We start from the raw sequence: 13,058 nt of genomic DNA, 5'->3' as shown, positions 1-13,058 counted from the left end.
CCAATCACATATAATTGAGAGTTTGAACAAATATAAGTTTGGACAGAGAAAACTTATAAAAAACATAAATCAAACTCAAGTTTGAATAATATTTCAACCGCTTGATTTATTTTAAACTTTGATTTAACTTGAGTCGATTGTCTTATTAAATAAATTTGAACACTATAAAATTTAACTTGGCTTGGTTTGTTTACCACCCTAGAAAAAATTTTATGCTTACCAAGTTCCATCCATGACAAGAAGTTAAGAAGCGCAAACATGGAAGAGTCGAGAGTCAGAATTTAAGAAACATAGAATTTATTTTACAAGATTTTTTTTTATTAGAGAACTCGCAAATAACAATCTCTTATAAAAAGAAGCGTAAAACTGTGTACAATAGATCCTTCCTAAGGACTCCGTATGACGGAAATTTTATGCATCGGACTGTCCTTTAGAACTCGCAAATTACACCATTAGCATTCAAACTACAGAACTTGGTCCTGTGCACCTATACAACACTGGAAGTACTCCCTGAATTTCTTCCTCCTCTGCAGACACCAAATTGAACAATTAAAAATAATAATAAGAAGACATTGAACAGACTATTTTCGTTTCCTCTCAAAAAGTCAAGGTTTTGTTAGTGTGGGCGAACTTAAACTATCATTTCTATATCTAAATTTGGATTTTTGACTTGCCATATCGACACTTGGAGTGTCATAATTTGGCACACTCCAAAGAATGCGGAGATTTAATCTTATAATATTTTTTCATCACCTAGTTTATTGTTTATCTCCAAATATAAATGTATCAACTAAATGTTAACGGAATTAATATATAATAAGCTTTACTAATACTGAAGCATCACCCGAGAACATCAAGTTTTCTAGCATTTTAGTAGATCAGCCTCACAATCATTGAAGACTTATATTTAAGAGTGAGCAAAATCTCAATTAAATCGAAATAACTGAATTGATGGAATTGGAAAGTTAGATTCGATTAATTTAGAAATTCATTTTTTTTAAAAACAATCTTGATTATTTTAATTTATTTGGTTCAATTTTAATTTTAAAGTTTAAACTTTGATTAAACTGATTAAATCAAATCCATTTATTGATATGTCATGATCAATTAATTGATATATCTAGATTGATTTAAAAAAAAAAAACTAAAAATTATCAAATTCAGCCCCAACTTTGTCCCATAGCGATCAACTGATATTATGCATTAGTCTATCACTAAAAAAATTTGATTAATTCAATAATTAATCCAATTAATTGATTTTTTTTATCGGTTTAGTTTTTAATGGATTGCTAAGCTCTACTTATATTAAATAATGCTCCTCCAACATCATCTAGTGTTAGTGCTGATTTCTTATTGTATCTCAAAGAATTAACCTGGGACTATAACAACTGGAACCGGAACAAACAGAAGTATAGGATACTTATGCACCTTTTTTGGTGCCACTCTTTATTGTCCCTAGTGCTTTGACTGGTACTTTCTTCCCTTTGCTTTGTGGTGTTTCATTCATGATTGACTAACAAAATTAAAGGAAGCATCATCCAAAAAATTGAAAAAAGAAAAATCTTAATAACTATTAGAGCATATCATTCACCCTAAGTGACCTAGTATTATCAGCCTCATGATAAGATATAAACATATAAATTAGTAGGTAATCCTGAGCATAAGAACCAAGACAAATGACATTTACCTATACTGATATAGTATTGGCCTCGATCGATGGGAAGAATGACAACTTTTGACCATGCTAATCATTGTGGATCGACACTTGAACCATGTTCAAATGACAGATTGACTAACTAGGTTCAATGTGGCATCTTCGATAATGATTCTCTAAGTAATCTTCATATAAACATATTGATCGATGGGAAGAATGACAACTTTTGACCATGCTAATCATTGTGGATTGACCTGAAACCATGTTCAAATGACAGATAGACTAACTAGGTTCTACGTGGCATCTTCGATAATGATTCTCTAAGTAATCTTCATATAAACAAACATATCTGGTTCCGGTTGACACAGTTGATATTTGCATAGATGTTTACTCCGATAGGTCTTGTAGTCAATTTCCAGTAGGTATAAAATATCTCGTTACATGCCTGATCTTCTTGCAAAGGGCCGTTGCGCTAAAGTAAAAATTCTCCCCGTGATTTACTTGGTTTTAATTTATCGTGGAACCGACGATACTCGACTGTTGAGGTGAACAATATCATATTTTACTCCCATATAAATATATCTTGCTTTCCAAAACTGATATATGATGGCAATAATTTACTCAATATTCACTCCTAGAATATGTGTGACAGATATGAAAAGAAAAAGTTTGGTCAGAATATGACTCAGACTTAATTTAAAGATTAACAAATTTGACAGAAAGTATTCAAATCCAAAACAAAAACTATTTTGTTGACCATAAGAACTGGGGCTCATTTCCTTAGTTATCTACACAATACAAGCTGATAAAAAGTCTGTAGTTGTGAGTTTTTTTTTTTTTTTGGATAATTTAGGTGTTTAGGTTTCACTTGACTAAGTCTAGAGATAGACGGTCTTTTTTCCCTGATTCACCTATCGGATAAATCCAAAACACAACTTATGGTCAATTTTCAAAATATTCGTCCCTAATGAGATTATCCAACTTTTACGATCTGACTAATCCTAGAGATGACCAGTCCGATCTCACGAAAGTTTCTCATCAGTCACTTGAGTAAATCAGGAAGCACAGATGGATCATAATGGACGGTCCTCACAAGTAATTCGAACTTCTCATGTATAATATATCTTGGATTTGATTCGAACTTTCATTACTTAGGAAGCTCATCCCACCAATTACCATTGCACTGCAGTCCGTCCCGGGGGCTGATCAATCTCTATCAATGAATCAATGTAGTCTGGCCTGCCACAACTATCAATGTATTCTGCCTGCCATCACCACAGTTGTCTTTAACTATTTGTCTACTTCCCTACAGCAGACGATCAATAGTCAAAAAACACCCAGTGGGTTCCATTGCCATCCTAATGATATCAATTCATTTCGTGGCCATCTCAATCTCATGGCCCAGACCTTAGTAAACACAAATTCCGTGGCCTATATTATATGATAGAACCCTAACACTTTCGTCAATTTGCTCCAAAATTGGCAAGTAATCATTATTGTTCCAGCGGCATATTTTTGTCCAACACTGCTGATAAAATTTCTCATTTTCTTTCCTTGCCAAGAATTACTCAAAAACTCTCTTATTGTTTCACAAACAAAATCCCTTTTTTAGGTTAAATGGAATTCACAAGAGCAACCAATCGATCAAGAAAACTGAAATAATTGTAAGTAATTGCGGGAAGAAGTAGGTGAAAAGTTTTCATTGTTCTTCCAATGCCTAACCATGTCGACAAGATTTACTCTCTTTTTTTCATCAAGAATTAGCTCAAGAACTTTTTCTTGTAGGAATTGTTTCATAAACTTATCCGCGTAGTAATCGATCTGTCACTGTTATTATCTCACTTTTTCAAACAAAATCCCAGTTTTCTATGTTAGCGGAAATCAGAAGAGCCAACAGAACAGAAATAGATGCAGAAATCAGTGGAAGAAGTCGGAGAAAAGAGCGTACGGTAGGGGAATCGTGGCTGTGGTGGATGGGGGGTCGGTGGAGATCCGATTCGGGATCGCTACGTTGGCGACGGTGGCGATCCTCTCCCTCGGATCCGTTGCCGGCGAGCTTGCTGAGCTCCTCCTCGTTGCCGAGGCTGGCGCGGGAGGGGTTCTTGTTGTGCTTGCGCATCTCGCGGATCTTGGAGAAGTCCATGGAGTAGTCGGGCACGCCGTTCTTGGTGTCCCACTCTCCGAACGCCGGCACCGACATCCACCCGCCCGTGCTGTGATTCTCCTGCCGAACAAAAGAGGAACCATCAGCCGAAGAGAAGATAGCCGACAGAGAGAGGGCGGTTAAAAGCGGCGGTGGTCACCTCCTTGGAATCGGCCATGGCTGGTGGCGGCGGAAGAACCCTGCTTCAAAAGAGTTCGATCGACGGAGGAAGATTTATAGGAAGAAGAAGAAGAAGGGGGGAGGAGATGTCAATCGAGTTGGAGCGAGGCTGGTCGACCTCGAGGTGAGTGCTCGAAGCACACCGCGTCAATGGCGATCGAAGTCGGCTCGCGGCGCCGACCATTGAAGTCGGCTCGCTTCAACCGACCGATTCACCTGAAATCTAATTTATTAATTTTTTAAATTAGTTTGAAGGTTTTATTAATTTTTTAAAAATAAAAAATATATTTCATTATCAATTTTTTCCAGTAATTTAGAAAAATAAATAAAAGTAGATATTTATTAATATTTTAATTAAAATAAACAAGGACCAAGATGCCCCACAGTTGATATATATATATATATATATATATATATATATATATATATAAAAGAAAATAAATAATAGATAACTACTAACTATTATAATTTATAACTATTAGTAAAGGTGACAATTGGTATAGTATATATGTTAGATGTTACTTTAATTAGTTATTAGAGTCAAATTTTTAGCGGGTATAAAATGATTAATTAAATATCTATCTGTATAAAATGTTAGTGCGTTAGGATAAAATATTTCTTATAATAAGGGATACTCCAGTTAAAGATGTTAGAGATTAAGAAAATGATTAACAGAGATAATAAACGAGTTAAGTTGAATTATGTTTAAATTATTTATTTAGTTTTTTTAAATTTATTCATGTTTATTTATTATTTTTTTATTGAACTTAAGCATAACTCTTTTTTTAATCAAATTCAATTAACGGCATTATTGTCCTATAATTTAGATACATAGAGTGTTATATTTTTCACGTATTTAAACTTGTTTTATAAACGTCAATGAACTCATATCTTTTATTAAATAAATAAATTTATTAAATTGAATATTAGTTATGAACCTTTAATTTATTTACGATTTAATCAACTGTAATTTTTAGAAAAGAATAATACTAAGCCAATGATTGTATCGGGTGCTAGGGTGCCTGCTAGGAGGCTGAAATGAGAGTAAAATTTATTTTATTTGTATTTTTGGTGTTTGGTAGACAGAAATCAAAATTAAAATATCGATTTCATAACCCACCCTCCATATTATCGTTAAACTCATTTCTCCTTGGTCTGTGTATCTGTATGAACCTCCCTCCATATCTATGGGACCAACACTAAGGGGACCGCTAAGGTAACGGATCTATCTTTTGTTAAACTCATTTCTCCCGTTGGAGGTGAACCTATTCACCTTTTGCCACTATTAAACTCATTCCCACATTTCATCTTTTTTTTTTGGACAACTCAACCCCCGCCTCCTTCCTTTTCTTCTTTGCCCAACTTCTTCCCCACCCACCCGCATCTCTTCATCCCCATTCTCCTCCTCCTCCTCCTCTTTTTTCTTTTCTTCTCCCTTTCTTCTCTTCCTCTCTTTCTCTCGGCCGCCCCCCTTTCTTCTCCCCTCTTCTTCCCGGCACCTATTTCTCCTCCTCCTTCTTACTCGACCGTTCGAGCTCCTCCATCCCCTTCCCCTTCTCTTCCTCCTCTCATTTTTCTTCCTTTCTCATCCTTCTTCTCATTCTTCTCCTCCTTTCTTATCCTTCTTGTCCCATCCCAAATTTGTCCAAACCAAAGCTGTCATCGAAAGGAGACTTTTGATTTTAGGGCAAACCAAGACTGTTGAAGAGGAGAGTTTAGGATTCGAAGAAGCTACAATATGAAGAATTCATACAAGAATTCCAACCGAAAATCTAATAATATTAGTGTTTGTGAAGAGGGAAATTTTCTGTCGAAAATTCTTTCAAGCCATATATGGTGTTTATATTTTTTTGATGCTAAATAATGTTTATCTATTTATTATTTTAGGCATGGTTGTGGGTTGATCTGTTTATTTTTTTTTCTATTGTGAGTTTATTTATTTATTTTTTTCTCGGATGCTATGAATGGTTTTTTGGAATTATTATTTTTCCTAAGTGAATGACTTCTCCTCCCTGTGTTCACCTATGTTGGGTTTAGTTTTAGATAATTGTAAGATGAATATGTTTGATACGAAGAGGGATGGATGATTATAGAGAATGGTTGTTTTGTATGGTTTTGTTTTGATTTATTATTGGTGATATCGGTTGTTATGTGATGTAGATAAACATGACACGACCATTGTTTAACATAGAAGACATAGATTAATGTGCACTTTATGGAATATGTATGGAATGCTCATGGTTTATTTGCTTATCGTACTTTATCAAATTGCAATATTTACATATCGTCGAAGTAAGATTCATCAAATAAAAAGTAGAGAGGACAAATGGATTACGCATGTGGAATGGATGCTCAACCTTACAAAAGAGAGCGATGAAATAATATTAGTGAACTTCGAATGGATAAGAGAATATTCATGATATTGTGTGATATGATACAAGATGTTGGGGTTTAAAAGCCACAAAAAATACCATCATTAATGAAATTGTGGCCTTATTTATCTACGTGTTGGCACATCATAAAAAAATTGAACGATCAATCTCCTTTTAAAATGAAGTTGAGAGACAGTGAGTTGTCATTTCAATCTATGTCTTCGAGCAATTTTACAACTGCACAACATATTACTCAAGAAACTTGAACCAATATGCAATGATTGCAAAGAAGATAGATGAAAATCATTTAAGATAAGAATTTTTTAATCACCTATAATTCTTTAGTTTAATTATATTTTTTTATTCCAATATATAATTCTAATAATTACCTCTAATTATTATAATTAAAATTTATTATAGGGTTGTTTAGCTACTTTAGACGATACTTTTATTCAAGTAACACCCTCTAAAAAATAAAACAACATTATCACACAAGAAAAGGGGAGATTGCAATAAATGTGTTGAGAGTGTGTTACCTACAAATGAAATGCATATATGTTACCTGGGTGGAAAGCTTTAGCCCATGATGGTTGGGTACTTCATGATGTCATCAGTAGATCATCTAGTCTTAAAGTCCTCCAAGGTAAATAACAAATACACAGTTAGACACAGGGGTTAAAAATCATTAGGGCCTAACCTGACTTAGTTGATCACATCAAAATTACCTTGGAGTACTAACACTTTCGTTGGGTAATTACTATAAGCTCGTAAAAATTATAAAAGTTAAGTACAAATGCAAGAATAATAAACGAGTACCAACAATAGAAGGAAAAGAAAACTTGATTGCTAGTTGTCAGAGTAGCTTTTCATTGTCGTAAAAGCCTTTTCAAAGCATAGTGCAAGAGCGAAAGTTGGAGCGAATGTTGTTTTGAAGCTTCTGATCAAAGGTGATCTTGTCCGAGTGCTGAGTCGATAGACGCTGGGGACGTGATGCTCCTGTTGACTAATCGAAGACCCCAAAGACGTAGATCCCTTGCCGCTGTGAACCTGCAAACACAGTGACGAGCCGATGAGAGGTTCCTGGCGATGACCCTCCAACACTCAAGTCAAACTTCCAGCAGCAAGAAAGAAGTATAGCATAAGCAAGAACTATAGCTACAGTAGAGATGTAAAAAACATACCTCCGTCGAAGCCTAGAGGTCCTTATATAGGGCTCCCCAGAGGTGCGTGCACGCTCCCTGAGATGTGCACGCCCCTCGAAGCATACCTAGAATGGTTTTATCAAGAAAGTGTGTCTGACACCATACCTCAATAGTACGAGCATATCCCTAATGCGACAGTGGAAGTTTCTGCCGTACGATTCTCTGTTCGACCAGGCCGCTGGTCATGCCTCTTGTCGGCGACACTGGTTTCTAGGAAGATCTCGCCACCTGCTCCCTCTGTCTTTTACCAGGCCGAGCGGAGGGACCGCTCGACTAGCACTTTTCCCGGGTCGAGCGGAGGAACCGCTTGACCAGGGCTTTTCTCGGGCCGAGCGAAGGCCCGTCGACTGACGGCCTTCAGGCAGATGCCCGCTCGGCCGGACGCCATGGCTACTGTTGGCCGAGCGGGATGGCCGCTCGGCTAAACTCCGTTTCTTCTTGCTTTGCCTTATGAGTGTCAGAAACTAGGCGTCAGGCTGAGCTGTTGAGGTGTCGGGTCGGCTAATCCTTCTGCTGATCAGAAAGGTACCCCCGCCTGGGTCGAACGTCTGTCGGGTGTTGACCACTTTGACCTTCTACCAGGCGGGCCTCCTCCTCTTACCACCGGATCGCATGCCTTCCCTTCAAGTCTAGTCGAAGGAGGTTGAAAGTCCGACTGACTGGACAAATACTAGCGAGTGGTTGGCGGGTCAGCCTATTGAATGAGTGGGACCCCCGCTCGGTCTCCATAGGACTGATCTTTCTCCTCAGGTCGGCGATTCGTGCCTCTACACTTGGCTATTTTGGATACTTTTCCTTACCTCTGTCGAAGGGACGCGAGTCGGTCAGCTAATGCTGACGCCGTCCAAATTTTCTCGCGATGTGTGCAAATCTATTCCATTAAGGTCGAGCACGCGCCCATTAAATGCTAACCTGTGGGACGACGCCATGTGTCGCTGGTGCAGTCGCCGCACATCCGAGGTGACAGCTGCTGATGTGACATTTGGCGGTTCGAATTCAACGGCCGAATGTGCGCCTCGCTTCCTGCGCCCTAGATCGGACGACCCCGATCGGCCGCGTCCATCTTTATAAAGCCTCAACGTCGCCGCTTCTTCCTCTGCGCTCTCCTTCTACCTTTCGACCGTTTTCTCCGGCGACGTTGCCTGCTCCCAGCGCTCCGGCGACTCCCGGCTTCTTCCAGCGGCTTTTCCTTTCCCTGTAAGCTCTAATTCCTAGTCTTTCATCTGCCTTTCTTGTCCTCTAGCATTTTCCGGAGTCCCATTGTCTTGCCCAGTGAACTTTCATCGTTTTTCCGACGATCTTCTGAATGAACTCCTCTGTTTCCTCGTTTTCCACCCATGGCCAGGTCTTTCCAGTCGGTCGACCTCGGCCCTGGTCCCTGGTATACCACCACGGAGACCAAGTTTGATGCGAGCGACACGGCATATCTCAAAAACGCCTTTGACCTTCCGTCCGACCATGAGCTTGTCCTGGCCAGCCCATCCGATCGACCACACGACCCGCCAACCGACACCATTTGCTTCTTTCGGGACCAATTCGTGGTCGGCCTACGGTTCCCCGTCCATCCCTTTATTATTGAAGTCTGTAACTATTTTAGCTTTCCGCTCGCCCAGCTTGCCCCTAACTCCTTTCGCCTCCTGTGCAGGGTTGTTATACTGTTTAAGGTCCACAACATTCCCCTTAAGCCTCAAATATTCAACTACTTCTACTACCCTAAGTAGTCCGAGCTGGACACTTATCTCTTCCAGTCTTGGATCGGCTTAGTCTTTTTTGATAAAATGTCCACTTCCAATAAACATTGGAAGGACTACTTCTTTTATATAAAGCTCCCCGAGCTGCCTCCTTTTCGAACCAAGTGGCAGGTTGGACTCCCCCCTCCCCCCGAGCTAAAGAGGTATAAGACTCGGTCGGACTACCTTCATGCGGCCAACATGCTTGCCGCCCTGAAACTCGACATCCACAAGCTGTTACCAGAGGGCGTCCTGTATATGTTCGGACTAAGCCCGATCTGAATGCCTCTCCCGGGCGGCATAGGTAAGGAATTCCACTTGACTTTTTCCTTTGGGTCTAGCTGATTTTCCTTTTTTCTATTGCAGCTAACACAATGATGAAATCAATAGTGCTTGGCATGCTGAAGGCTAAGGCTGTCGAGGCCGAGGCAGCCGTTGCTAAGGAGATGGAGCGACTTGGCCTTGCGCCGGTCGGCTCTAATGAGGGTGAGAGCGAGGAAGCTCCTACTATTGGTGGTGGGTCCGCCACCCGGACATCACATATCGAGGTTGCTGGGGAGGTTGCCCCCTCCGACGTGCAACCGGCCGCTCGACCTGAAGAGACCGATTTTGCTGGCGATAAAGAGCCATTGAACAGACGCAAACGACGCCGAACGGGCATGCCAACCCGTTCGACTTCCTCGGCGGTGAGAGCGTGCGAGGGGACGAGTGTCCCCCACCCGACCATGGAGACCGTGGAAGCTGTCTCCTCCGATAGGACACCTTCGCAGTGCGACCTCCCGTCTGATCCAATCGCCGCTCAGCGTCTTGTCCCCCACTCGCAAGAGGATTCTTTGGTCAGGGATCCATTCCATTCTGACAGGCCCCTCCTTCGGCCCTGCGGTATCTGCTCCGTCCACCCAGAGCGATCGTCGGTCGATAATGACAACCTTGCATCTCCCGATGGAGGAGCTTCTGTTGACTGCCGATCAGTCAACATCCCCTAAACATCAAATAGTTATCCGGGGTCAGCTGACCAAGGTTTGGGAGGAGGCTTGAGCTCAGGTTGCGACCATGTCGCCGGGGCTGCTCAGCAATAGTTATATGCAGATGGCAACTCGGGTAAGTTGTCTATTTTATGATTTATTTTTAACTTGGTATTAACCTTCCACCGATCGGTTGCAGTACTGGGTGGAAAGCGTGGCGGTATGCAACCGCCTGGTGATGTTGTAGGAGGAGCTCAAGGGGCTCAAAATTTCTGGGGTGGGTCCCTCCTAGGGCCCTACATATGTCGAGCTGCAGGCGAACCTGGCCAAGACCCAGAAGTTACTGGAGGAGGAGCGAAAGAACTCCTCCGGCCTGCAGACCATGGTGGGTCGGCTCGAGACCCAGGTCAAGTCGTATGACCAAAAGATCGATCTGGCCACCACCAGGAAGAACCGGGTCGTTGCTGACCTGGAGGAGAAGAATGTGGAGGCCCGAGCTTTGGATCAAAAAGTTAAGGAGCTGATGAGTCTGCTAGACGCCGAGCAAAAGGGGCGCTCGGCGGAGGTGGTTGCTCTTTGGGAGGACTTGAAGACCTCCCAGGACGCTCTCGAGGCCTCCCGTCTTGCCTTCAAGGAATACCAGGACACTGAGCCGAGTCGTTTTGCTGTAATGAGGCAAAACTACATCCGCTCGGAACAATTTGTCAAGAAGACTTGCGAATGACTTGTCAGTGCCTTCGAGCTGGCCATCAATGTCACGGTTACCTACTTGAAGGCAAAGGGTCACCTTCCAGAAGCCACGACCATTCCGGTTTCGGACCGTGCCAAGCTCCTCACCACCATTCCTGACGAGCTCTTTGATTACCTGGAGTGAGGATCCGATAGTTTTTTGTAAGCTTTACTTTTTGTAAGCCTTGTTTTTTGCAAGTGTTAACTGTATTCCTGTCGTTCGGCAGTGTCTATTAATGAAATCCCTCTACATCTTTCATATGTTGTTTGTTTGCTGTGTATTTGGCTGCGCAGTCTCGATCAGCAGTGCCTATGCTGATACTCGCTTAGGATCATACCTCTAGGGCCGCTCGACTTCAGTTTTAGTATTTGCGTTAGAACGATTTTCCAAGGCTGGGGTTTAACGTCGCCGCTCGACGTCTTCCGAGCTGGATATTTATAGTTGTCGCGTCGACTCTGGGGTTTAACGTCACCGCTCGACGATCTTCAGTGCGGGGTATTTATTGTCGCCGCTCCGACCCTGGGGTTTAACGTCGCCGCTCGACGGTCTTCTGAGCGGGATATTTATAGTCGTCGCATCGACTCTGGGTTTAACGTCACCGCTCGACGATCTTTAGTGCGGGGTATTTATAGTTGCCGCTCCGACCCTGGGGTTTAACGTCGCAGCTCGACGATCTTCAGTGCGGGGTATTTATGGTCGCCACTCCGACCCTGGGGTTTAGCGTCGCCGCTCGATGATCTTCAGTGCGGGGTATTTATGGTCGCCGCTCCGACCCTGGGGTTTAACGTCGCTGCTCGACGATCTTTAGTGCGGGGTATTTATGGTCGCCGCTTCGACCCTGGGGTTTAACGTCGTCGCTCGACGGTCTTCCGAGCGGGGTATTTATAGTCGCCGCATCGACTCTAGGGTTTAACGTCATCACTCGACGGTCTTTAGAGCGGGGTATTTATAGTCACCGCTCCGACCTTGGGGTTTAACGTCGCCGCTCGACGGTCTTCCGAGCGGGGTATTTATGGTCACCGCTCCGACCCTGAGGTCTAACATCGTCGCTCGACGGTTTTCAGTGCGGGGTATTTATGGTCGCCGCTCCGACCCTGGGGTTTAATGTCGTCGCTCGACAGTCTTCAGTGTTGGGTATTTATGGTCGCCGCTCTAACCCTGGGGTTTAACGTCGCCGCTCGACGGTTTTCAGTGCGGGGTATTTATGGTCGCTGCTTCGACCCTGAGGTTTAATGTCGCCGCTCAACGGTCTTCCGAGCGGGGTATTTATAGTCATCGCTGTTGGAGTGTATACTGAAAGCCTAAGCTTTGTAAACATTCATTATGTATAAAGAATCACATTTGGTCAAATTGTCTACATTTGTTTGTAGTTGTTCATTTAATTTATATTGTAGATAACATAGTATGTGGTGTCACATGCAGAAGATAATATTATTAGTACTTTATAAATTATAAACAGTAGCTTACGACCAAAATGGAAAGGAACAAACCATTAGAAGGTCGTAGTGTAATTAGGTATTAGTTTATCTTGACTATATAATTACACTAGTACACTCAGAGTGTATTGAGTAGGACCATTTGAGGTCGTTTCTTTTATACTGACTTTATAAAGGAACAAAGACCTCGGTTATTATGGAAGTGCGTGCTCTTAATCCTAATATAATCACAAGCACATATATTTGATATTTATTTCTTTAAATTATCAATGGGTGAGATTTAGTTCGATAAATCAATAAGCCCGATAAGTTGGGAAATGGTATCACTTATAGTGTGTGTTGTTGATTATAGAAGGAAACTGTGTCCTAGAGATACTAGGTTGATAATGTCCTCAAGAGGAGCTCATAAGGATTGTCATGTTAAACCCTGCAGGTGGACTTAGTCCGACATGATGATAAGGTTGAGTGGTACTACTCTTGGACTAAGATATTAATTAAATCACTTAATTAGTGGACATTCGATATCTTAAACACGGGGAGACTAACACACTCATAATAAGAAGGAGCCCAAAAATATAATTTGGGATTGGTGCGGTAGTTCAATAATAGTTCTCTAGTGGAATGAATTATTATTGATAAAATTAAG

The 13,058-nt window shown here is 41.6% G+C and overlaps 1 protein-coding gene across 3 annotated transcripts; it reads right to left on the bottom strand.

Moving 5' to 3' along the window:
- Positions 1-246: 246 nt before the first annotated feature.
- Positions 247-4,191, bottom strand: LOC122041278. Of its 3 annotated transcripts, none has more exons than XM_042600916.1 (3): positions 3,958-4,191; positions 3,603-3,878; positions 247-1,513 (listed from the first exon to the last, which is right to left on the bottom strand). In XM_042600916.1, exons 1-3 carry the CDS (start codon positions 3,973-3,975, stop codon positions 1,421-1,423), a joined length of 387 nt encoding a protein of 128 aa, XP_042456850.1. In that variant the 5' UTR covers positions 3,976-4,191; the 3' UTR covers positions 247-1,420. The 3 variants fall into 3 exon arrangements, with proteins under 3 accessions (XP_042456850.1, XP_042456851.1, XP_042456849.1); XM_042600917.1 differs by having other exon boundaries at positions 247-527; XM_042600915.1 differs by lacking the exon at positions 247-1,513 and having other exon boundaries at positions 2,112-3,878.
- Between the last annotated feature and the right edge of the window lie 8,867 nt (positions 4,192-13,058).

Source organism: Zingiber officinale, chromosome 2A (assembly GCF_018446385.1).
Source record: "Zingiber officinale cultivar Zhangliang chromosome 2A, Zo_v1.1, whole genome shotgun sequence".
In the NCBI taxonomy this organism is placed as follows: domain Eukaryota; kingdom Viridiplantae; phylum Streptophyta; class Magnoliopsida; order Zingiberales; family Zingiberaceae; genus Zingiber; species Zingiber officinale.
The sequence above is the reverse complement of the archived record's forward strand: the minus strand, read 5'-3'. Positions and strand labels throughout refer to the sequence as shown.